Source organism: Schistocerca piceifrons, chromosome 6, assembly GCF_021461385.2.
Source record: "Schistocerca piceifrons isolate TAMUIC-IGC-003096 chromosome 6, iqSchPice1.1, whole genome shotgun sequence".
Taxonomy (NCBI): domain Eukaryota; kingdom Metazoa; phylum Arthropoda; class Insecta; order Orthoptera; family Acrididae; genus Schistocerca; species Schistocerca piceifrons.
In genome coordinates, this window is record NC_060143.1 from 538,668,860 (window position 1) to 538,696,739 (window position 27,880).

At 43.3% G+C, this 27,880-nt stretch overlaps 1 protein-coding gene across 1 annotated transcript in view; it reads right to left on the reverse strand.

Moving 5' to 3' along the window:
• The window catches only part of LOC124802498 (5-oxoprolinase), a 187,784-nt gene that overhangs the window by 135,713 nt on the left and 24,191 nt on the right, over positions 1-27,880 (reverse strand). The window contains exons 2-3 of the mRNA XM_047263316.1: positions 6,013-6,204; positions 1,114-1,358 (exon numbers count right to left, since the gene is read on the reverse strand). Of these exons, the coding sequence (XP_047119272.1) occupies positions 1,114-1,358; positions 6,013-6,204 (437 nt within the window). The remainder of the gene's footprint in view (positions 1-1,113; positions 1,359-6,012; positions 6,205-27,880) is intronic.

Sequence of the window (27,880 nt, forward strand, 5' to 3'; positions counted from 1 at the left end):
GACAATTGCATCAGAAAACAGCATAGCGCAGCAACAGCCGCCGCAATATACAAAGTGAGGTCGCCATACCAGGGCTGATCTCTGTTATACATGACATCACTAGCCACAAGTTTTAGGGAAACAAATGTGCTAGAGAGAGGTATAAATCGTGTTATAGTTTGAAGCACAGCAGATTTCTCATTGATTCATCATACAGTTGTCTTCTCTACATTGCCACATTTCTGTGGTCATGTCAATCCATAGCATGAGGAGCATCATCAGCAGCAGCAGCCATGGTTTCAAGTCCAGTGCTTTCAGCACTAATTTTCTGGTGGGACTTGGCATCCCAGTGCTGCCAGCCCATCACAGTTGCCTTTTTCCACCAGCACTGAGTTCCTAGGAGGACTCAGTGCCACAGTGCCAACGACCATCCAATGCCTGCCCAGGGTGGAAGGTCGAATCCTTAGTAGGGCAGTTTCCACACCTTATCACAGTGAAGGTGCACAGGCCAGCAGTAGTCATCCAGGGGTATGCCACCATTGCCAAGAGAAGTAGTGCACCGCTGATGTCACAGCTGTGGCCTAATAGGCTACCAGTTGCCACACGCCTTTTGTCAGCACTGCCAGGCACCAACTAGAATTCTGAGTGGATGCCATCACCGGTCAGGGTCAACGAGGAGAGTCTTTTACTGTAGTCTAGATATTGTTATGTTCATTATGAAGTTACCCCACAAATAATTACACACATCAGTCCACAGTGAATGGTAAATTGTTACTTCATATGCGTGGTTCACATTTTGCTTATGCTTTCTTACAGCATGTAATAACTGTATTTAGCTTTTCATTTGGATTATTCAGGTGGTTTGTCATTTCTTGATTCACTTAATGTGTACACCTAAAGTTTTTGCCTCCTTTATCAGTGAGACATATTTCTGTCAGTGCTCAAAAGTGGTGCTGCAGTGGGGAGTTTCTGTGTAGTAGTAGTAGTAGTAGTAGGAGGGTGGTGGTGGTAGTATTAGTAGTATGAAAATTGACTGAGCCTGCTGGTTTTTTACAGAAGTTACAATATGCCTGTTAACTTTGAACCATTCTACTGAAGTTAGAGAGAGGAAGACAGAGAAAGAGAGAGACTCACATGTAAGAATGGGCGAGTACTACAGCAAGGCTGTTATAGCCTTTGCCGCGGAGTGCCTGCAAGTCTCTGGTCAGTTTTTCAGTGTCCAGTTCCTTGACAACCAGGAGCTCCTCTCCAGTAGTGCCTCGCACTTTCCGCCAGTCTGCAGCCATCTCCTGCAGCTGGCAACGCCCGGGGAGTGCAGGAATTATACGGCAGTCCACCTCTACGACGTCCTCATACAGTACCTCGGGTGTGACTATCTCCTGCAGATGACATAGGACACTTCAGTATGTCAATCTTACTATACTCGCAGATCATGACAGATACAGAAGGCATAGTTAATTTCAATTCAGGCAGGCTAGGGAAAAAATCTTACCTTCACAATCTCAAATGTCATTGAATTTAGCATATGTTACAAGGAAGGCTGGAGTAAGGAACACATATTTTTTTGTTCTCTCAAAAAAAAATTCTGCTCCGAAATACAGTCCTCCAAAGATGACTTTGTGCATACCATTTTGAAGATGCGAATTTTGGAAAAAAGTTTAAAATGCTGCATCTCTGGAACAGTTCTAGATTTTTTTTTATTAGTTGAAGGACAATTGCTTTATGATTACAAAGAAATCCTCCATTTGGACTTATCTGTCAAAGTTCTTTTACTATAGTGTCATGTAGGAGAAGCTGTAATTAGATGAATGACGAACACTAACTTCACTTAACGAAGGTTTATTCAGCACTTGCACATACAAGAGCACAGAGCGAACTGCCTCCAGCCAGAACACATATGGTATATATACAGTTACAAACATTCCAGTACAATGATTCTTAACATTTGTGGATACTTCTAGAATGCACTCGAACCGAATATAAAAATTAAAATTTTACAGTTCAGGTGAGATTTGAACTCACGACCCTCCACGCAACAGTCTAGTTTCATAACCATTGCACCATGGTTTCTGCGACAACAGGGAAAAAAATCTAACTTTTCTGGAGTGGCATTTTTGAAAAAAAAAATTGTTTCAGTATATTACAAAAAAAGATTCAAAAGGTGACAGTAAAATAATTTTGACAGATATGTTCAAATGGAAGATACCATTGTAATCATAAAGCAATTATCTCTCATATAAAAAGAATCTAACAAAATATCTAGAACTGTTACAGAGATAAAGCATTTTAAAAAAATTTCCAAAATTTGTATCTTAAAAATGGTGTTCGCAGTGTCATCTTTGGAGGCCTGTATCTCAGGGCAAGATTTCTTTTTTTTTTGGAGAAAACAAAAAAATACATGTTTCTTACTTACTCCTGAATTTTGACATATGCTATATTCAATGACATCTGAGACTATGGACATAATCCCACTGCCTGAAGTGATAAAGATTATATAAGAAGACTTACATACTGCAATTTAGTTTGTTCCATTTAGTGTTTTTTTAAACAATAAAGGAGAGCAAGGGGGAGAGAGAGAGAGAGAGAGAGAGAGAGAGAGAGAGAGAGAGAGAGAGAGAGAGAACCTCCCCCACCCCCCAATCTTCACATTGCTCAATCTCCTCAATAAAAATTACTAACATAAGCAAAAAAATATAGGTTAAGTATATTATAAATACTCTGTTAATATATGTAGTTTTATATTACCAGTACGAAACCTGCTCACATTTAAGGGGTATGTGTTTATCATCACTGTGCATAGGAAATTGCACAGGAGTGATACACACAAGTTACTTGACTACAAGAACGTGTAGCCTATTTACAGGTCTTACTGATCATACACACGTATGCACAAATAATTTAGCATTTTATATATATAAGTCTGCCGGACAGTAAAGCGAAATTTGAAAACAAACTGAGAAAATATCTCCTAGACAACTACTCCTATTCCGTAGAAGAATTTCTACTACTGTAACATGAAAAGGTGGTGGGTAGGAATTACTACCGATACTTCACATTGTATACCAAAAAGAGGGAGAAGAAACTTATTACCAGAGCATAAGAAAATTTCCATTTCATTTATTTTTCCATATAAACCGTTTCATTAACCCCCACACAAAGTTTCTTCACACAAACTATCTAAAATACGAAGTTATGTCATCTCCTTTTCTTTAAGGTTGGTGAGCAACTGCTCATTAACGGCAAATCCTTCAATGCTCAGCAAATGACTGTGCTTTGTCTTATGGATATAACCTCGAACATATGTTTTGTCCTCTACATTTCCCCAAGCCGATTCGGTAAGCATTCTCTCGGAAACGGAAACAGGGTCTACAGATGCGTCCAATCCCACGCATCGGCTTTGACCCGTGACGTAAGGGTGTTGTGTGTGAGGTCATGATGGTACACAGTTTGGTTTGTGAGTGTGGCGTGTTTGTAGATGTTGTCATGTTGTGGTGTGTTGTGCTCTCTGGTGGTATGTTCAGGGTTTTCGTTTGTGTGGTGTAATGGACTCATTTTGTTTTTGCTCATTATCCAGAATTTTCGAATGTCAGCTGTGTTTGTAGTGGAATTCGTTTCAGTGAGTTAACGATTTTGTGTGAACGTTAATTTAGTGTTGTTCGCTGTACATCGTGTGGTAATTTTAGTAAAATTAATTGGTTGTCGTTTTTGTTCAGGAATAGATGTGACGGATAAAATTAACAGTGCGCAGGTCAAGAAAGTGTTCGATCCCAATGTGTGGCTGTGCATGTTGATATTGGTATCGGGAGGTGTTTTTGAGCTATATAGGCCAAGGGAAGTGTTTGATCCTAATTTATGGGATCGGGAGCTGCTGTTGAGCTATATAGTGTCCGATTCCAGATGATATTGTGTTTAGTGGTATTTGGTGACGTCAGTTTTTTTCGTCGTTTTGTGTGGTTTTGTATGCGGGTGGGCGTGTAAATTTGTTTATATATAGTTTTCCCCCACCCAAAAACACCCCATTTCCTGCGCTTGTCCCGTTAGTGTCATTAGGGTTTTTGTGGAAAGTGTGTGTTTGTTTTTTGATGTGTTTTCGTCCTCAATTTGTACGTACCGACTTTATATGCGCCATATTGGAATCGTGGTTTATGGTCGTTTCCGCCATATTTGTGCCGTCATGGGTCAAAGCAGACAGGCGGGATCGGACGCTTCAGTATTTCACGGAAACTTACCTCCCCAGGTCCGTTTCCTCCCTTTCATTCCTTTTCATTATCGTACTTTACAGGATTTCGTTACATCCCCTTTTTCCACTTTACATTCCACGGGCTCAATAGTCCGATACCTTTCTGCGAAAGTCAAACACTTTTACTACCACGACGTTATTCAAACAATAGATTAACATAATACATACATTGTTGAAAAAACAAAGGACTGTCACAAAGAGTTGATTGACGAAACAGCCACCTGAAAAATTGGCGAAATCATTCGCATTACTTACAAGGGAACCTCCCCATCGCACCCCCCTCAGATTTAGTTATAAGTAGGCACAGTGGATAGGCCCTGAAAAACTGAACACAGATCAATCGAGAAAACAGGAAGAAGTTGTGTGGAACTATGAAAAAACTAGGCAAGATATACAAACTGAGTAGTCCATGTGCAAGATAGGCAACATCTAGGAGAGTCCGAGTTTAGGAGCGCCGTGGTTAGCGTGTGCAACAAATCTTCCCTAGAGTGAAAAGTTTACTTCCTTTATTTTTGCTAAGTTATGATCTGTCCGTTCGTTCATTGACGTCTCTGTTCAGTGTAATAAGTTTAGTGTCTGTGTTTTGCGACCGCACCGCAAAACCGCGCGATTAGTAGCCGAAAGGACGTGCCTGTCCAATGGAAACCGAAAACATTTGATTGCAAGGTCAGTCAACCGATTCCTCCACAGGAAAACACGTCTGATATATTCTATACGACACGGCATGTGCGTCACATGACAGGAATATGTTGTCGACCCACCTAACTTGTACACTTGGTGAATGGGTAAAAAGATTCTTCTACCTTGCCCAATTTAAGTTTTCTTGTGGATGTGATAATCACTCCCAAAAAAGTGTGAAAACATAAGAGTTTGTCACATAAACTGCAACAAATTAATGCAACAGTTTCACAGTCGCACAGTTTTGTCTGTGCTCTGTCAAAACATATGTTTTTAACGTTTTCAAATTTTTCCGTGTGTAGACCGTCAAATCCTGCATATGTCCAAGCAAATCTTAACATGTCCTGGAATTTTGGAGAGCGAAGTCGATTATAAGTGAGTGCCTGAACTTTGATAATTGTCTGAAAATAAAAAAGTTTTCTCCCACCGGAAGACTTGAACGAAGGACCTACCGCTCCGCAGCTGCACACGCTAACCACGGGACGACGGCGCTCCTGGGCTCACACTATCCTTGATGTTGCATATCTTGCACATGGACTACTCAGTTTGTATATTTTGTTTATTTTTTTCATAGTTCCACACAACTTCTTCCCGTTTTCTCGATTGATCTGTGTTCAGTTTTTCAAGGCCTATCCACTGTACCAACTTATAACTAATTCTGAGGGGGGGTGCGATGGGGAGGTTCCCTTGTTAGTACTAGACAGCCATCAACTTCGATTGATACATTGTTTATTGTGCGGTATGTATGACGATCTTTAATATTTACTGAGTGAATCAAAACACACAGAATTTTTAGATTTATCGAGTTTCGAATTAGCAAAAGTCGACTGTATTATTGTTGTCTTGAAACTGATTGACAAGCCTTACCTAAACTCTGTACAAGAAATCTGAGTTTTAACATTATAAAATCAGTCACGTAATTATCGTCTTGGCATTATATTATGCAATACTAACTACTATTATTCCAGTCAAACTTCATTCTCGTTGTTTCCTCCTTATATAAGATATGGAATAACTTAACCATCGTCACCAGGGGAGAGTGGGGAGGCACATGGAGTTGCAATAAATATACATTGTAAAACTACATCTCTGCTACTATTTGGGCATTTCCTTACCAGGTCGAAGATGCGCGGCCGGGCCTGGTTGCCAATGAAGAGCACGTCGCGGAAACCGGAGCTGACGAGCAGCGCCATGCGCTCGCCCTTGCGCTCCAGCAACGCGTTGGTGGCCACCGTTGTGCCCATGCGGATCCATTCGATCGCGCTGCCGTCCACTGGCTGGTCCGCCGGCATGGGAACGCCGGTTTCCTGAGGTACACAGACATCACAGCGTAATGGAATCAAAATGAATGGTACAGTATGTTTTTAACATTATTGGTTGAGGATTGTTGTATAATACTGTTAACTATTTCGTGTGAATTGCATAGTGTTTGTGATATTCGTTTCGCTTATGCCGGCGGAGATCTGGGGAGTGCGGACGGCTAGCATGGTGCAGCTTGAACGTCACGTGTCACTGGATACAAGTCATGGTTAAGTGTAAGCCGTCAACCGCAAAAAAAGCTTAACCGACACCAGATTTCCTGCGCCCGTTGCGAAGCGATCATAGGGAAAACAAACTGCAAATTTGTAATCAGACTAGTTTCGAGAGTCATGTTGTACCGCCTTTTATTTTGTGAAATCTACTCTTGACCATTTATTAAATCACAGTTCCTTCCATTTCATTACGAAGCCAAGAATTTGTATTAAGTAAGTGACTAAATCAGTGGTTCTCGATTTTGAAAGCGTTACCCCCGAGTGCAATTTGGGTATTATCTAGCAACACCTCCCTAACCCCCTTCACATGCCCCCTCATCTTTCCCGCACCATCGTCAACACGAACGCCTAACTAAACTTTAGAACGAAAAAGAATTGCCGGCCGTGGTGGCCGAGCGGTTCTAGGCGGTACGGTCTGGAACCGCGCGACCGCTACGGTCGCAGGTTCGAATCCTGCCTCGCGCATGGATGTGTGTGATGTCCTTAGGTTAGTTACGTTTAAGTAGTTCTAAGTTCTAGGGGACTGATGACCTCAGAAGTTAAGTCCCATAGTGCTCAGAGCCATTTGAACCATTTTGAAAAAGAATTTTCTTTGAACACTTCCATTTTTAAGATGCCTAAAGGGATGTTGTATCTAGTATTTGTGGGTATCATACTGAATAACGAATTACTGAACCACAAACTAATGAATCAAGGACGCAGCCAAGTGGGGGCGGGGGCGCTTTCGGAGGATCTGGACCCCTCCCCTCTCTATCATTTGAATGAAATTACACACGGACTAGCTGCTATGTAGTGAAACTGAAAGACGATTTGATTTTTAATCAATCGACGAAAAAGCATTACGCACTATCGATAGATTTAAACTTGCCAACATCAACTACTTAATATTATTGGCCTTATTTTGTTAATCAGTTCCGTTCTCACTGGCAGTTGAACTTAATTGCTTTATTGCTTTTGTGTTGTGTGATAGTTTCTAATTATGGATAAATTTGTAAAAAAAAAAGAAGAGGAAAGCGACTTTTCATTCGTCCACTAACTTTATGGTACGTGAAAAATATGTAGCCTAATTACCCATCTATATCAATTTAGTACTGGAGTCGTTATTTGAAGCCTGACTGAACTTTGGGGTTGTAATACTTCAGTGTTTCACAAGGCAGCGAAGCAGTGAACATCATTACAAATAACATTAAACTAAGTCAGTGCATAAAAACACACTTGGATTTACCTCTGTCGCGTTGATCAACAAAAATATCGCCCAAACGGCGATGGTTGCATTTCTTTACAAAATCTGCTTAAAATTCTATTATTCGTAGCCAAAACTGCAAAATATCGCCTAATCTGCTCATCCGTGCAGTACTCAGTTACGATAACGATTACCGGTACGGAACTATGGAGAGTGGCTTTTAGAGAGAGGGAGGTTTATGTGATGACAGCACATTCTATAGTTCGTTCATCCTAAAAGCTTTTTTCAGCTTGAGTATGAATTGGGAAACATGGGATGCTTTGATGCGCTGAAGGAATTTTGACTTGGTTTCAAGGAGAAAGATAGCTAGTGTCGAAAGAGGTCTGAACCCTTTTAAGTTTGTAAGTTACCCAACCGAAAGTTAAGATCTGGTGCCCTGCAATGGTGAACCTTATGTTATAAGACTGAGCTGTGTTTTGTCAGCGAAGAGGGAATACATTATACTACAATTTTAATTAATTTGGTGATAAAGTGAGGTTATCGCACTGTCAAAGAAATATTTAATTGTGCTTTTGAGTATTCCTCATATGTATGGGGAATATATGTTACACCTTACTTAAGAAAATGTTTCTACTGAAATTTATAGGAAGAATACTATTTGTATAAATGCGCCATGAAAGCAAATTGCTGGTCGGAGTGGCCGAGCGGTTCTAGGCGCTACAGTCTGGAACGCGCGACCGCTATGGTCGCAGGTTCGAATCCTGCTTCGGGCATGTATGTGTGTGATGTCCTTAGATTAGTTAGGTTTAAGTAGTTCTAGGGGCCTGATGACCACAGCAGTCAAGTCCCGTAGTGCTCAGAGCCATTTGAACCAAAGCAATTTAGGTGCATAAAATTAAAAAATAAATGTATTTCAGAATAAATGAAAAACATGAGCTTTTGAACGTCCTCTTTAATACATTGGACCCCCCTCCCCCCCCAGCCCCTCTTTGACAATATCCTGCCTACCTCCTTGAATGATTAATTGGTACTGCATGAATCTAAAAACTTTTTTTGTATAATGATGAAGCGGTTCTCAGTACTTCGCAAGTCTTACGTTATCAGAAAAGAAAGGCGACTATTCAAATTGAGGGAAGACGCTTTCCACTAAAAAAGCTTCGTCTGCACAACTCTTCTCGTTAGCAACACTTTCTTCACCAACAACCTGCACTCCCAGTTAAAACCAACCATATTAAAATATGAGCACTAGGAGTACGGTTTACAAATCACTTGGTTGTTGGACCCCTTACGTCTGAACTGGCAGAAACTGGATGACTCAGGTTGAGAATGCTTTGTTTCTGACGACAATGTAGACCCTGCAGCAACACAATAGCTTGAACATAGTTTCTGTCATGTTGTCCTGTCAATTAGTTCATCTGTTGTTGTGAAGTGAATAATTAAGCATTTTCTGGTCTACTGCAGGAACTAGCTACAACCTCAAACGCATTTTCATGAAATATTTAAGCATATGTGACGCATACGTCTCAGTTTCACTGCCATACACAGTCCCGTCACATTAGTGTGATCACCACCTACATTCGACGTCAACGTGCAATAGCCACTCAGAGACGACAGTTGGCAGCACTAGCAGTGGAGGGTACATAAAAGTGTGTCAAGGGCTGGGGCAAAAAGGACATTCGTTGTCTTAATACGGAAACAGAGCGGTTTATCTGACGTCCGAAAGAGCACCATAATTGGTTTTCGGGTCAAAGGTGGAACCATTTCCGAAACCACTAAGTTTGTAAAATGCTTGCTTGCCGCAATGATTAAAATACACCGTACATGGCAAAATGATCCTATACAAAACCGGCGCCGAAGAAACTGTGATACACCACTGGGAATAGATGACAGATGAACGACGGCTGCGGATATACCCGGTGATCAAAAAGTCAGTATAAATTTGAATAATAAACCACGGAATAATGTAGATAGAGAGGTAAAAATTGACACACATGCTTGGAATGAGATGGGGTTTTATTACAACAACAAAAAAACAAAGTTCACAAAATGTCCGACAGATGGCGCTGGACAGCAAAACGTCAGCGACTGCGCATGACAATCGTGTACAAGGAGATGTAATGAGAGAGAGAATCACATGCGGCTGCAGTCGCAACATGTTGACGTTATCTGAAAAGGCGCTTTTAGTGAAGCTGTATTATCAGAATGGGGAATGTTTTAGTTCAGCGTTACGATCCTATCGCCACAGGAAGGGGATTCGAACGGGTAAAGGTCCGTTGACAAATGCAGCTGTGGCGAGAATGATTTCGAAGTTCGAAGCCACGGGTTGTTTAGACGATAGACCCCGTAGTGGCCGCCGAGCACAAGGCGTAATGCTGCTGAGACAGTTCAGGAAGAAATGGAGACTGTAGCGGGTTCGTCTGTGCACAGGGAAGTCAGCGCTCGTGTAGTCGCACGTCGCACCGGCTTTCAATACGCTACTGTTTGGTTGGCACTTAGGCGTACCATCCGATGCTATACGTACAAAATCCATCGGCATCATGAACTGTTACCTGGCGATTTAGTGAAGCGGAGGGCATTTGCGGTGTGGGTGTTTCAAAAGATGGCGGAAGATGACGATTGGTTGAGTAACGTGTTGTGGACCGACGAAGCTCATTTCACGCTCCGAGGGTCTGTCAACGCCCACAACTGCAGAATTTGGGCTACCGAAAATCGTAGAACTGTCGTGAAAACTCCACTGCACGACGAGAAAGTCACGGTATGGGTTGGATTCACCACATCTACCGTTATCGGGCCTTTTTTCTTCGAGGAAATGCGTGATTCTAGTTTTGTAACTGCTACCGTGACGTGTGAGAGATACGCCGGTATGTTACAGAACTGCATCATCCCCAGCCTGGCTGATAAACGCCTGCTGGAACGTACGATGTTTATGCAGGATGGCACTCCACCCCATATTGCTAGACGCGTGAAAGACCTCTTGCGCGCGTCGTTTGGTGATGATCGTGTGCTCAGCCGCCACTTCCGTCATGCTTGGCCTCTCAGGTCCCCAGACCTCAGTCCGTGTGATTATTGGCTTTGGGGTTACCTGAAGTCGCAAGTGTATCGTGATCGACCGACATCTCTAGGCAAGCTGAAAGACAACATCCGACGCCAATGCCTCACCATAACTCCGGACATGCTTTACAGTGCTGTTTACAACATTATTCCTCGACTACAGCTATTGTCGAGGAATGATGATGAACATATTGAGCATTTCCTGTAAAGAACATCATCTTTGCTTTGTCTTACTTTGTTATGCTAATTATTGCTATTCTGATCAGATGAAGCGCCATCTGTCTGACATTTTTTGAACTTTGTTATGTTTTTGGTTCTAATAAAACCCCATGTCATTCCAAGCATGTGTGTCAATTTGTACCTCTCTATCTACATTATTCCGTGATTTATTCAGTTTTCAAATTTATACTGACTTTTGGATCACCCGGTAAGTACGGGCGAACAGAGGTGCAACTGTTGAGCACTTGACCTCCCAGATGGACTATGGGGCTACCAACAGTGTCTCCCCAACAGCTGCTAAGCGAATGTTGCTGCTTATGGGCCTTCGCAGCAGGCGCATATTTCATGCACCCATGCTGACTGCCGTTCATCGGCGACGAAGGATAGAATTGGCACGCCGATACCTCAAATGGGTGTCCACTGAGTGGCGATGGGTGGCCTTTTCAGATGAATCTCGTTTTATGCCCCATCGGAAAGATGGCCATTGGCGTTTACGGCGTGAAATGTCTGGAAACATACACGCAGCAACAATCGTCGGAAGGGTCCAGGCCAGAGGAGAGAGATTATGTTCTGCAGAACGTTCTCTTGGCACTCCCTGGGTGATCTCGTCATTCTGGAAGGCACAGTGGGGCAACAAGATTATGCATCTATCTTCGGGGTCCGCGTCCATCCCTACATGCAGTTTGTTTATCCTAGGCACGATGGCATCTACCAGCAGGACAATACAACGCGTCACACAGCTCGCAGTGTACGTGTGTGGTTCAAAGAGCACCAGGACGAGCTTACCTTACCAGGGAACTCCGCAGGTTTAAGCTCAGTCGACAATATATAGGATCACCTCTATCGGGCTGGTCGCACCACGACCCTCAACCGAGAAACATGGCACAGCAGGCCACAATACTGGAGTGGGCGTGGCTCCACATTCCTGTCGGTACATTTGAGAATCTCACCGACACACTTTCTGCACGCCTCCCAGCAGTCCGTGGTGCAAAAGGTGGTTATACAAGCTTTTGACGGGTGATCACATCAATTTGACTGGGGAGTGTATATGCATGGTACAAAGAACAAAGTATGTGTGTAGTGGGTGGACCATGTGAGGAAGACGTTAATACATTAACTTCACAAGCTGTGGTCTCCACGACATTGTGTCATACGTTAAATGTTAGTACTTGGAAAATATTTAATGATTAGTAACATACAGGGTGGTCCATTGATAGTGACCGGGCCAAATATATCACGAAATAAGCATCTAACGAAAAAACTACAAAGAACGAAACTCGTCTAGCTTGAAGGGGGAAACCAGATGGCGGTATGGTTGGTCCGCTAGATGGCGCTGCCATATGTCAAACGGATATCAACTGCGCTTTTTTTTTAAATAGGAACCCCAATTTTTTATTACATATTGACGTAGTACGTAAAGAAATATGAATGTTTCAGTTGGACCACTTTTTTCGCTTTGTGATAGATGGCGCTGTAATAGTCACAAACATATAAGTACGTGGTATCACGTAACATTCCGCCAGTGCGGACGGTATTTGCTTCGTGATACAGTACCCGTGTTAAAATGGACCGTTTACCTATTGCGGAAAAGGTCGATATCGTGTTGACGTATGGCTATTGTGATCAAAATGCCCAACGGGCGTGTGCTATGTATGCTGCTCGGTATCCTGGACGACATCATCCAAGTGTCCAGATCGTTCGCCGGATAGTTACGTTATTTATGGAAACAGGAAGTGTTCAGCCACATGTGAAACGTCAACCACGACCTGCAACAAATGATGATGCCCAAGTAGGTGTTTTAGCTGCTGTCAAGTAGGTGTTTTAGCTGCTGTCGCGGCTAATCCGCACATCAGTAGCAGACAAATTGCGCGAGAAACGGGAATCTCAAAAACGTCGGTGTTGAGAATCCTACATCAACATCGATTGCACCCGTACCATATTTCCGTGCACCAGGAATTGCATGGCGACGACTTTGAACGTCGCGTACAGTTCTGCCACTGGGCACAAGAGAAATTACGGGACGATGACAGGTTTATTGCACGCGTTCTATTTAGCGACGAAGCGTCATTCACCAACAGCGGTAACGTAAACCGGCATAATATGCACTATTGGGCAACGGAAAATCGACGATGGCGCCGACAAGTGGAACATCAGCGACCTTGGCGGGCTAATGTATGGTGCGGCATTATGGGAGGAAGGATAATTGGCCCCCATTTTATCGATGACAATCTAAATGGTGCAATGTATGCTGATTTCTTACGTAATGTTTTACCGATGTTACTACAAGATGTTTCACTGCATGACAGAATGGCGATGTACTTCCAACATGATGGATGTCCGGCACATAGCTCGCGTGCGGTTGAAGCGGTACTGAATAGCATATTCCATGACAGGTGGATTGGTCGTCGAAGCACCATACCATGTCCCGCACGTTCACCGGATCTGATGTCCCCGGATTTCTTTCTGTGGGGAAAGTTGAAGGATATTTGCTACCGTGATCCACCGACAACGCCTGACAACATGCGTCAGCGCATTGTCAATGAATTTGCGAACATTACGGAAGGCGAACTACTCGCTGTTGAGAGTATTGCCAAATGCATTGAGGTTGACGGACATCATTTTGAGCATTTATTGCATTAATGTGGTATTTACAGATAATCATGCTTTAACAGCATGTGTTCTCAGAAATGAGAAGTTCACAAAGGTACATGTATCACATTGCAACAACCGAAATAAAATGTTCAAACGTACCTACATTCTGTATTTTAATTAAAAAAATTACCTGTTACCAACTGTTCGTCTAAAATTGTCAGCCATATGTTTGTAACTATTACAGCGCCATCTATCACAAAGATAAAAAAGTGGTCCAACTGAAACATTCATGTTTCTTTACATACTACACGAACATGTGATAAAAATGGGGGTTCCTATTCAAAAAAATGCATTTGATATCCGTTTGACCTATGGCAGCGCCATCTAGCGGGCCAACCATAGCGCCATCTTGTTTCCCCCTTCAAGCTAGCCAAGTTTCGTTCTTTGTAGATTTTTCGTTTGACGCTTATTTCGTGAGGTATTTGGCCCGGTCACTAGCAGTGGACCACCCTGTAGAATCAGTATTACAGTCTTGGGAAACAGTGATATTAATAACGATCTTTCAAAAATAATTTAGTCTCGTGGTCGGAACACAATCGAACTCTTTTTGTTTTTACCCTCAGTAAGCTTCATTTTACCCCTCTGGGGGCAGTTACTGCTAGGTTGGGAACCACTGCACTAAACAGTGTTCAAGTGTATTATTGAAACGTTACCAACTGGTTTATCAGAGCCATTTCATTCTCCAGTCCTAAAAAATACAAGTATTGTTTGCTCTGATTAATGGAGGAATGATATAGGGTGACAGAATAATGGGAATGTTTGAAATGAGTAGTGGCAGCCATGGGCAGGTGGCAGCACTGTGGGTTCGTGACAGTTAGCGAGTAAACAGTCCGCCGTTTCATTACTAATGGTTCAGTGGAACAGACAACAGCGTGCGTTAGCCGCAAAGAAAGTTTTATAAAAACAATGATAGTTTGGTAGCGGCGCAGAGGGAGTTTCGATGTTTTTATAATGTAGGACGTCATGATGCCGTTCCGTCGAAACACGCGATAAAATGTTAGATTAAGAACTTTGAAGAACCAGGATCTGCTCTCAAGAAGAAACCAACAGGGCGGCCAAGAGGTGTGCGTTCTCCGGCGAACACTGATGTACGCGAGTCTGTCTTACGGAGTCCACGGCGTTCAATTCGTAAGCAAGCAGCAGTGGTTGGAATGTCCCGAGAGAGTGTTCGCAGAATTCTTCATGTTTATTTAAAATTTTATCCGAACAACCTACAGATGGTGCAACAATTGAAGGACAAAGATAAGGATTCTGTCAACAAATGATAACAAAAATAAACAATGACGATGAATTTCTAAACAAGTTGTGGATGTCAGATGAGGCACATTTTCATTTCACAGCTTATGTGAATAAACAGAACTACCGTTACTGGCAAACACAAAATCCTAATGACGTTAATGAGTGCCCCTTACACGCTAGTAAAGTGACATTATGGTGACGTGTTTCATCATATGGTATTACCGGGCCGTATTTTTTCCAAGATGAACAGGGAAACGCACTAGCTGTCAATGCCGATCGTTACGGGAAGATGTTCCGAACTTTCGTTACACCTGCATTGAACAACTTTCCAAACGTTCAAGAAGAATGGTTTCAACATGACGGAGCGACATCAGACACTGCACGGCAATCAATGGCATATGTGCGAGAATTGTTTGGCAATCGTGTATTCTCACGATTCGGTAACATTCCCTGGCCCCCTAGATCGCCAGATTTATCCGTTTGTGATTTTTTCTTGTGGTGCTACCTCAAGAGCAAAGTCTACACGACTCGACCAAGAACCCTGGATGAGTTAAAACAAAGAATTGGGGATGCAATTCACAGTGTTCCAGCTGAGATGTTGCAGCGGTCAATGAGGAATCTCAACAGCAGATTTCACGAATGTATTCATACAGGAGGACGCCATCTAAAGGAAGTACTTGTTAAAAAAATGATAAAGGTCAGCAATGTTTCGTATATGGCAAAGTTGTAAGGTTTCACTTACTACGAATGCAATTTCTTTCATTCATCACTTCTTGTTTTATTGCATTGTGGAAATGTTCCCGTTTTTCTGTGTCACCCTCTATTTGTTTGAATGTTCTGACCAGTTCATTTAATTGAAAGTTATCAAAATGTTACATAATCCCTGATGCAAAAATTTTACGACTAAAATTAAATAAGACGTAGAATGAGTTTTATCAGAGGAGAAAGACACTACCATTCATTCTAAGCAGATGAAAAACGTGTATTCTATACATACAAACTATTCTGACTAAATATTTGACAAAAAATTCTATTTCTTGTGAAGTTACTAAAACAGATTAACGCTTCGCTGATAACTTTGATGGTCTGGCTCACGCATCATCGATGTTGTTAGAATGACGCCGGCAAGCAGTTGAAATTATGACAGTTACATTCAAAAGTTTCTGCTTTTCTAGAACTATATGCACGCTCGAATGCGCCGAACCTGCATAGTTAGGAAAAGTTGAGAACACACAACGAGAAACACCGGAAGCAATAAATCTGCTACGTGTGACAGAAATTCGTACGACGTCTAATCTGCTTCGGCATTCACTTGAATCGTCGACGGCGAACATTATCTACGGCTCTGTAAAAGAATCACATTTTACGCAACATATCAAGCATCATAAGGGCCGACGCAAGAACGTCTTTTCCACACAAGCGACATATCATTTGGCGCCGCCATCCCTCCCCACCCCCCCTCCCCCTCTTGATCCAATTTTCCCCAGGAGAGACATATCACTTGGTGACCCCCACCTCCTTTTCTGTCTCTCCCTCACGTATTAGCTATCGCTCCTTGGTTGTGATAAGACAGTTAAAAATAAATCTAAATGAACTGAGCGTTGAACTGGGTTGTTTTCGCTACTAATTATAACACGCTCCGTGCACAAGTTCTGCGCTAGGGGAGCCGCCGCTTGTGTCTTAAATCAGCCCCGAGTATCACACAAGTTTTATGTAGTGTTTACGGGAAGGGACGAGGTCGCAAACACAAAGGCTGCTGAGGAAGTTTTGCAATACAGCTTTATTTATTAATTTTTGTGAAGTAATTTCCGTCACATTCAATACACATCTTCATCCTCCGAAGCGAATCCCTACACCAGTTCTCGCAACTTTCTGTAGGGACTTAGGCACACTCGTTGTTCCAAGCCGTCAGGAGGTCCTCATCACTTGAAAATTGCACTCGTTTGCTTAAGTTTCACATGCGGAAACAGTGCAAAGTCACAGGGAGCAAGGTCTGGACTGTAAGGAGGGTGCTCGAGAACTTTCATTCCTGTACCCCGCGAATATTCGGTGCATACTTTGGCGCTGTATGATGGAGCGTTGTCGTGATGGAGGAACCAAGTGTCCATTCTTAACTTCGGTCACAGGTTCTTCAAAGATTGGATGACTTTGGACAGGCACTGCTCAGTGTACCACTTAATTGTGAGTGTCTTCTGTGTGTCCAAAACAACATGCTCCACAATTCCACTCGATTTGAAAAAAGCAGCTATCATTTTCTTCTTTACTTATCGGGATTTTCTGACAGCTAAGGGTATGTCTTCATCTTCAAAGACATTTGTTTTGAGTCTTAGTAGGCACATCATATAGCACAGCCAAGTCTCGTCACCTGTCACGATGTTATTCACCTGCTGAGTTTGTCCCTTAACAACTTCTTTAATATCTCCCAGCACCAATTCACAGGTCGTATCATCTGCTCTTCCGTCGGTCTATGCGGCACCCAGAGACAACAAAATTTCTTTACTTGCAAAAGATCACGCAGAATAGAACGAATTGGTGGTGCATTTAGCCCTAAGGTATCCTTTATCTGCTTATAGGTAACTCGCCTGCTTCGTCTAGCCTTTTCCTAACAGCATCAATGGCCTTCGCGTCCTCTCAGCGTCCTCCAGAGTGAAAGTTCCTCTTTGGAATTCTCTGTACCACATGAATATAATTGTACGATGTGGACACAGATCACCGAGTGCAAGAGTCATTTCTTCAAACCACGAGCGAAGTTGTACCGTAAAGCTGCCCGTATCTCACTTCGCGATCACGATGTCAGACTGCGCCCACAGACTTGGCACAGCGGATACAATGCTACTGAAGTATTCTCAGAACACAACAATCAGCCTCGTGCGACTTATTGTTGCGTCGTATTGGAAAACTTTCCTAGTACCCTTTGTACTATAAATTCAAGTTACATACGGTTCAAGTATCTTAGAGTTTCCTCGTATGGCTATAACAGTCGACTGAGGCAGCGGCCGGTTTAAGGCCCAAACAGAGGCGCGCCGGAGGATTCCAAATACGATTTTTTAAGGTCTTACTAAGAGCCCCAGGAAAGCAACCACAATGTCTGAGGGAGTGGCGGGTCGAGGGACACCAAAGAATTTATCGCTTGTGTGGAATGTTTTTCAGGAACCAGCCCTGCCTTCGTCACATGTCACACGATTCAGTTTATAGCCCAGTCAGAACTTTCGTATGCCAGTATTAGTGATGATCGAACACGACAAAACATATTTATAGCCTAATATTGCCCAACATAGCAGCTCATAAAATAAAAAATGGGAATAAGGTCATGTCCATGACTAAGGAAATTTCTTAAGAGAATTTTGGAAAACACGACTTAGAAAATGTGGACGTCCACCATATGTTACGTTGCAGACACATTCTTGACTTGGCCCCATGGCAGGCAGGCATTGGTAAAGTTCACTGAACACATGAATAACATCCACACAAACAAAATTCTATAATGTAAGTGGAAAAGAAAGAAAAGATGTCTTATCTGACTTTTTTAAACTAGAGAACTGACACACTGTCCACTGCAGGTTTCCTATTACATCCATACCTACACTCCGTATTCACTACGGAACTTGTGCCCCAGTGCACTTCTTTATGGTACCATACAATAATATACAATGGCGTATGGAAAAAATGACTGCTTGTACGTCTCCGTGCAAGCTGTTATTTGTTTAATTCATGTGCACGATCTGTACATGACAGATATGCCGTGGTTAAACACAGTACACCGTTTATGCTCCGGAAGCTGCTTTTATTCCAGTTTTCTCAGCAGGTTCTCGCAATATCTGCATTTCTGTTACACTCCCACTGAATTGCTTCCCCTCATTGACAGGAATATCGCTAAAGTACGACATTGGCCACCAATAATCCCACCCTTTGTGAATGCCCGGATCTTTCAGGCAGAGAGGCTTCTTCTGAAACGCGACAGGTGACTGCAGCTCAGGATGTTAATCAGTTACAGATAACGCCTGAAACCTGTTTGTCGGTCTCCCGCAAAGTCTTTCGCTGCGTGCAGAGAGTAGAAATATCTCTGGAGTCAGCATTCAGATGCGCAGAACTGATTTTATGTTGTCAACATACACTGATCACGTGATCTCGAAACAGCGCACGTTTGTCCGTAATGCGTCCTATAAATTTTGAATGTCATTGTATCGCTAGTAAATACAGATACCCTTCGTGGTTGCTGTGGATTTGGTTCAGGCGTTTTATAGACACCATAAAAATTTGCACTTGATACTTGGAATACACTAGGCTCTCAACTTTGAAGAGAAAAATGAACAGGCATCACGTAACGGCACCGTAACGTCGGCTTGCATTAACACTACTATCCGTCACGTCACGTTATCTCAGTTCGCTTACACCACTATCGAATGGCGAATGTAAATCGCCAACTGTGATACAAAATGTCAGGGTATAGTATCGGAATTGAGGAACTAACAACAATATTTATTAATGGCCGAAGCAAAATTAATACGTATGTTCTTGATCAATTTCGTTTGTTAAAGTGCTGAGAAGTGAAGCAACATTTCAAAATATCAACCTTTATTTGCTACGGAAGTTATATCCACTGACGGAAAAAAAATCGCAACACCAAAAAATAATTAATGTAGAGAAATGAAATCCCGGAAATATATTTGTCTAGATAACATTTGTGGTCTAGGGGCAGGCTGCTGGGGTCGAGCGGTTCTATGCGCTTCTGTCCGGAACCACGCTGCTGCTACGGTCGCAGGTTCGAATCCTGCCTCGCGCATGGATGTGTGTGATGTCCTTAGATTAGTTAGGTTTAAGTAGTTCTAATTCTAGGGGACTGATGACCTCAGATGTTAAGTCCCACAGTGCTTACAGCCATTTTGAACCATTTGTGGTCTAGGGGTAGCGTCTTTGACTAGTAGTGAAAACATCCTCACTCCCAGATTCGAACCACGCTGCTGCTTAAATTTTGAATAAAAAGCATCAGCAACGGTGGCCGATGACTTCCGGCATGAGAAGCCACCCTCTTTCTGCCAACGACCTTGACAATAAGGGCGGCGGAGTAGACAGAGCTTCAGGGCACTCTTGGGGTGGGAAAATGCCCCTAAAAGGCAGAAGAATCTTATGTGTAGCCATAGGACATGTGATCTGTAATTGGAAAAAAAATCTGATGATAATCTATTCACTGCCGAAATATTCCGGACCAGTCCCCTATTCGGATATCTGGGAGGGGACTGCTAACGAGAAGGCGACCACGAAAAAAAAATATTGAATAACCAAAGAAGGATTACATTTACGAGTTGGGGCGTGACCTGTCAGAAGTTTGAACGTGGTAGGGAAAATATAAAATCTTAGAACGGAAATCAGAGGCTCAGTCTAGATGTAGTGGGGGTCGGCGAAGTGAAATGGAAAGAATATAAGGATTTCTCGTTAGATGAGTATATGGCAGAATCGACAGCTGAAGAAAAAGGTATAATAGGAGTCTGCCGGAGTTCGCGGAGGTATGATTGCTTGTATGTATGATGGTGTTTTTTTTTTTTTTTTGCTGATGGAGGCTGTGGCCAGAAGCTTTGTGTAAGTGTCTTAATTGTGCCTGTCTGTAACTTAGCGTTTCTTCTTTATGGAAGTAGCAATCCATCTTTTACTACATTGCTGATATTCCTACCTGGAGTTTCAAGTTTGATGGACTGAGAACACATTTAATAAAGACGAAACTGATGAGAAGGAACAGAAATGAGAACAGCGAAAAAACGTCAGAATTGGGGATTACGAAGTAGATGAAGTTCAGGAATTCTGTTATCTAGGCAGCAAAATAACCCACGACCCACCGAGCAAGGAGAACAAACAGCAGACTATCATTGGCAAAACGGGCATCCTGGTCAAGAGGAGTCTACTATTATCAAACATAGGTCTTAATTTGAGGAAGAAATTTCTGAAAATGTACATCTGGAGACCATTATTGTATCGTAGAGAGACACGGACTGGGGAAAACAGGAATAGAACACAATGGAAACCTTTGGCACGAGGTGCTACAGGAAAATGTTGAAAATTAGGTGGACTGATAAGATAAGGAGGTTCTCCGCAGAATCGGAGGTGAAAGGAACATATGGAAAACACTGACAAGAAGAAGGGACACGATAATAGGAGATCTGTTAAGACATCAGGGAATAGAATGAGATATTCACTCTGCAGCGGAGTGTGCGCTGATATGAAACTTTCCTGGCAGATTAAAACCGTGTGCCGGAACGAGACTCGAACTCGGGACCTTTGCCTTTTGCGAGCAAGTGCTCTACCAACTGAGCTACGCAAGCACGAATCACGCCCCGTCCTCACAGCTTTACTTTGCCAGTACCTCGTCTCCTACCTTCAAAACTTTACAGAAGCTCTCCTGCGAACCTCCCGAGTTAAGAGTCTCGGTCCGGCACACAGTTTTAATCTGCCAAGAAGTTTCACATCAGGGAATAACTTCCATGGTACTAGAGGGAGCTGTAGAGGTTAAAAACCGCGAGGAAGACAGAGATTAGAATAGATCCATCAATTTAGGAGGTAGGTTTCAATCACTGCTCAGAGATGAAAAGGTTGGCACAGGAGAGGAATTCGAGGTGCGCCGCATCAAACCAGTCAGAAACTGGTGACTTACAAAAGGAAACATATTTCAGTGATCAACACTGAAACATCACAGCCGGCCGGAGTGGCCGAGCGGTTAAAGGCGCTACAGTCTGGAACCGCACGATCGCTACGGTCGCAGGTTCGAATCCTGCCTCGGGCATGGATGTGTGTGATGTCCTTAGGTTAGTTAGGTTTAAGTAGTTCTAAGTTCTAGGGGACTCATGACCACAGCAGTTGAGTCCCATAGTGCTCAGAGCCATTTTTGAACTGAAACATCACAGGTTATATAAGTGCGAGATATGCCATTACAAATGTGAAACGCTCGTACATTAATAACAAGTGGAACGGCTAGAATGTTGAAAGCAAGCAATAAACGTGCACGCATTGTGTTGCACAGGTACCGGATGTCAGTTTGTTGGCTGGAGTTCCATGCCTGTTAAACTTGGTCTGTAACTACGGGAAAGGTTAAGGCTGTATGAGGATGATGCTGAAGTTGTTGGCCGATGATGTCCCATACGTGCTCGATTGCAGACAGATCTGGTGATAGAGCAGCCCAAGACAACATGTAGATCCTCTGTAGAGCATGTTGAGTTACAACAGCGGTATGTGGCCGAGTGTTATCCTGCTGAGAAACGCACTTTCGAATGTTGTTCATGAGTGGTTTTTTTTGTTTTTTTTATGGTTCAAATGGCTCTGAGCACTATGGGACTCAACTGCTGAGGTCATTAGTCCCCTAGAACTTAGAACTAGTTAAACCTAACTAACCTAAGGACATCAGAAACATCCATGCCCGAGGCAGGATTCGAACCTGCGACCGTAGCGGTCTTGCGGTTCCAGACTGCAGCGCCTTTAACCGCACGGCCACTTCGGCCGGCTTCATGAGTGGTAGCACAAGGTCGAATCACCAGACTGACGTACAGTTTTGCAGTGATGGTACGTGTGATAACCACGAGGGTGCTCTGCTGTCATACGAAATGGCACTCCAGATCATATTCCGGGAGTAGGTCGGGTGTGTCTAACACGCAGACAGGTTGGTTGCAGACCTCAACTCGCCTCCTCCTAATCAACACGGCCGTCAGCGGCAGCGGGGCAGAACCACCTTTCATCAGAAAACACCATAGACCCCCCACCCTGCCCTCGATGAGATTTAGCTCGACATCACTGAAGTCGCGGACAGCCGTGATTTGGGTTCAGTGGAATACACGCTACAGCGTGTCTTTCTCGAAGCTGTCCTTGAAGTAATTGATTTGTAACATTTCCTTGTGTCACTGTGATGTCAACTGTTGCTCAAACTACATCAGCAGATGCATTACGATGCGCCGGAGCCATACTCCGAACACGAAGGTCTTCCCTCTCGGTAGTGCCACGTGGCCGTCCGGAGTGCGGTCTTCTTGCGACCGTACATTCTCCTGATGACCGCTGCCAGTAGTCTTGTATAGTGGCTACATTCCTGCCAAGCCTCTCTGCAGTATCGCAGAAGGAACATCCAGCTTCTGGTAGCCCTATTTCACGATCTCGTTCAAACTCATTTAGGTGCTGATAATGTCGTCTTTGAAACTTCCTGGCAGGTTAAAACTGCGTGCCGGACCGAGACTCGAACTCGGGCCTTTGCCTTTCGCGGGCAAGTGCTCTACCAACTGAGCTACCCAAGCACGACTCACGCCCCGTCCTCACAGCTTTACTTCTGCCAGTACCTCGTCTCCTACCTTCCAAACTTGCCCGCGAAAGGCCCCGAGTTCGAGTCTCGGTCCGGCACACAGTTTTAATCTGCGAGGAAGTTTCATATCAGCGCACACTCCGCTGCAGAGTGAAAATATCATTCTGGAAACATCCCCCAGGCTGTGGCTAAGCCATATCTCCGCAATATCCTTTGTTTCAGGAGTGCTAGTTCTGCAAGGGTCGCAGGAGAGCTTCTGTAAAGTTCGGAAGGTAGGAGACGAGGTCCTGGCAAAGTAAAGCTGTGAGGACGGGGCGTTGAGTCGTGCTTGGGTAGCTCAGTTGGTAGAGCACTTGCCCGCGAAAGGCAAAGGTCCCGAGTTCGAGTCTCGGTCCAGCACACAGTTTTAATCTGCCAGGAAGTTTCATATCAGCGCACACTCCGCTGCAGAGTGAAAATCGCATAATGTCGTCTTTGTTGCCCTAAAGGCACTATTGAGTAACATGAACTCACCACGTCCAATCTCAAAGGTAAATAACGCTCACGACCGTTACAGCGTTAAAGCAAACGTGATTTGCATCCTGCGCCACTCATGCAACTGACACGAAATTTGAATAGACATCATCTTTCAAATGTACAAACATGCCTACCAAATTTCGTTTACGTCGCACAACTCCTCCTTTGTGTTTCGATTTTTTTCCCCGTCTGTGTACATACAAATATCTCAAACTGTAGCTGTAATGGAATAAATGGAGTCTATTTACTTTATTTATTATGTTTTTTCCCCTTATGTAACTAATGACGTCAAAAACAACTGCCTTTTCTCCTTCATTAAAGCTGACCTTTTCACTTAAACTTATGTTCTTCTTTATATACATTGTGGGCGTCAGCTCTGTTATGTTATTGTAAAATCCAAATAATTTTTCGCTTTCAGGTATCTGATCTCTCTTGTGTAAGAACACTGAATGGAAAAAAATATCCTACTTCTCATGGAACGTTTGCAATTTGTCACGGAAACAAAGTAAATAATAGAATGAAGATTAAGACGACACAGGAGCATGAAAGCCAGTACCACAACTCGAGTGAGCGCGGCGAAAATAGTTTAACTGAACGTTGTTAGCAGACGACGATACCGTCAAAACTTTTTCCCCGTGAAACATCAGCGTGCCGTGATGTAACGTCACAGTCTGTTGACGACCTGTGTGAATGTTGGCGATTGAAATGCATGGTGAAATATTTTGAGGCGACGTAATTTGACGTGTCGCGACAGCCAGTGTGAACTGACTTTCAGCAAACAACGTCGAGTGACAGTTTCAGCTTAATGTTGACGACATGCGCGAAGCGCAATGCTCAGAGATATTTCTACGCTATGGCTGCGTGCCACACCTTGAAACTACCTCCCATTCGACCACGGATGAAGGGAGTCAACCTCAATGCGGACAGTAACCCTGCAGACCGCAGCACCTCACTGTTTCCTGAATTAGCAATGCTGTATTTAAGTAGCCAACTTCGGCGCTCGGTCGTACATGAATGGAATGAAAAATTATGAAACAATAGTAATGTCACATCTTTATAGCGCTGTCTGGAGGTCGCTAATAACAACTTAAAGGCGATCCTTCAATCGCAACTACGGTGGTTCATCAGAAGGAGCGTCCAAACGTGATCCCAAAAAATCGGAGAAGAGGACGGTGACGAGAGTCCGCGCTAAGCACATATCACTGCAGTCCAGATACCGCCCCCTTATCTCTGTTCCAGACGCGTCCTAAATAACATTACGCAACAGGCAGGCGAGAGCCGCAGGATTAAAGTAGCCATACGCCACTAGTGCACGGCTGCTGATACGGACTGGCGTGTGTAACTAGCTCCTGTAGCAGTGCTGGAAACTTCCAAGCCCGGCCCGAACCAGTATGCTGCCCCGACGAAATGTGGAATTTACAGGATGTCCTACTCAAACCTCCCTGATTTCAAGCACCCAGGTGAGAAAAACCACAGTAGATACGACAATTAAAAATGCACCACGTTGTAGAGCATCTCAAAGAATTTATATTCCAGGCTCAGGAGTGCGAAGTATCGTCGCCAGAGTGCAGCATGTCGCATGAAGTGAAAATGGCGACTCTACAGCAGCGCGCAAGCAGCAGTGTGGTTTGCCGTAACAAAATCGCCGATTACTGTACAAAGAAATTATCGTCGTGTGTATGAATGTGATCCACTTGATGTGAAAACAAAGAGTGGTATAGGAAGTTTGTGCCAACAGGAAGTGTTCTGAAACATTCTGGCGGTGCATGTTACGGAGTTTCAGAAGAGACAGCGGATTACATCAGACAAACGTTTCTCAGAAGCCTACATAAGTCAATTCGCGAAGCATCTAGGCAACTTGATGTACCTCGATCAACATTGCATCGTGTAGTTCGCCAGCGTCTTCGTATGTGTGCTTACAAACGTGCAAATTCTGCAACATCTGACGAAACCAAGCCGACAACAATTTGCTGTGACTATGCTGCAGCGTATTGATATGGATGCCAGCTTTCTGGAAAGATGTTTATTCTCAGATGAGGGAACCTTTCGTCTATAAGGAAGGGTTAATAGGCATAATGTTTGGATTTGGAGTTCGCAAAATCCGCACGTTGTTATTGAACATGTTCGTGATAGCCCTAAACAAAATATCTGGTGTGGGCTAATGCAGAACAGGGTCAGTGTATCTGGACATGTTGGAGCAGTTTGTGTACCCTCAGATACAAGACTTGCAACCCAACATCATTTTTCGATTAGATGGAGCTCCGCTAAATTGGTCAACGGCTTTTCGCAAGTTCCTGGATAGGAAACTTCCCAATCGTTGGACAGGCCGCGGTGGACCCATTGCCTGGCCACCACGTTCACACTACATTATGCCGATTGATTTCTTAATGTGGGGATGTGAAGGACTGCGTGTATGCTACCAAAGTGGACGATTTTCCTATGTTGCGACATCGTATCACTAATGCAATTGCAACAATAACAGAGGAAATGTTGCAAAGAACTAGGCAAGAAATTGAACATAGACTCCATATTCTTCGTGCTACAAATGGTTCACATGTAGAGGTGTATTGATGATAAATAAATAAATAAATTCTTTGAGATGCTCTACAATGTGGTGAATTTTTCACTGTCGTATCTACTGTGCTTTTTTCCCTGCGTCTTTGAAATCAGGGAGGTTTGACTGGGACACCCTGTATATCGGCTAGGGCCCCACTAGGGTTGACAGGTATAATTTCCGGGACTTTGGGACTGGTGGTTTAAAAAAATCGGCGGGAGAAGGACCTGAAAGTCAGGAAACAAAACAAGGGAAGTAAATTATCAATCATTAGACAATTATCTATTACTAAACGGCTAGAAACAGACACCCTGTTCCATTTGATGGTTATCTATTTAACGGCTTACAGGGGCAGCAAAAAAATTCATTTTGAGTTTCTCATTCAGTTATAGACCGAATATAAATGTTTGTCCTGAGGCAGTGGAGCTCACATAAGCTAATTAGTCAGACATTATTCATCCATTATTTGAGAATTAGAGAACTTCCAACGAACCTTACATATAATTTCAAACCTTTTCCAAACTTCCTCACTGACAACCCTAAAAAATTATGAAAGGAAAAAAAAGTTTATCGTTCACTAACAACTTCGCTGTTCATGCAGGAAAACAACAGCATCAGGCACGATGCAACTCATTTTGTAGAAAATTTGTGGTAAGTTCCTTTGGGACCAAACTGGTAAGGTCATTGGTCCCTAGGCTTACACACTACTTAATCTTTCTTACACTAACGACAAAACACACACACACACACACACACACACACACACACACACACACACCAGGGAGGACTCGAACCTACGATGGGGGAGGAGGGAGGGGGGGGGGGGGGGAGCCGGGCGAACCGTGGGAAGGCGCCCTAGACCGCACGGCTACCCCGCGCGGCTCATTTTGTAGACTTTACGCACATTTACCACTGAATGTTCCTGCCAAACTGTATTATTGGACGACATATAGTTCGGGAGATATGACGTCATAATCATTGAGATGTGTGAAAAACTAGCTTTCTATTAAGACAGAGCTATTTTATAAATTGATGTTCGATTCCTTAAGGAATTTACCGTGGTGGGATAATTGGTTTTCTTATACTGTATTATGAACAGAATTGGTGCGTTTGTACAACTGTGCTCAAAAGTACGATTCCGTTCATCAAAAGTGCCAACTTTATTTACGTTTATTATAAAAATATTTCGCAAAAAATGAAATTTGATTTTTCATTTGTCTTCCTAACATGTATGCGTCCTAAGATCGCCGTAAAAAATTCTTAATACGAAAAACCGCGCGATTTCAACCTGTTAGGGTGGGGTGAATACCACGACGCCTCTGTGCTTGGATACGAGTGCTGCATAGTGACTTCTGCTAATAAAGAGACGCCGAATGCATGTGAATGAACTTTCCTGTCTCCTGAAGAACATGGCGAGTACTACACACTCTCTCCTCGGTTATCGGAATAACCAGAAACAGTTTTACAGATATGTGGGACGACAGGAGAAACATTCTCTTACATACTCGAGATAATTCGTGGTGACCTTGAAAAGCAAGTTATAAACACTCTGTTTCCCTATATTTCTTTAACGCATTAAATGAAATCGCAATTACGAAGAGGACTACATCAGCCGTAGAATGGAATGGCGACAGTGAAACTTTGTACCGGACTGGGACCCGAACGCAGATTTCCCGCTTATCGCGAGTGGTCGCCTTACAAGCTGGCTATCCATGCACGACTCACGGCCAGACACAAACATCCATATGTCATCAGCCATGCGTCTACG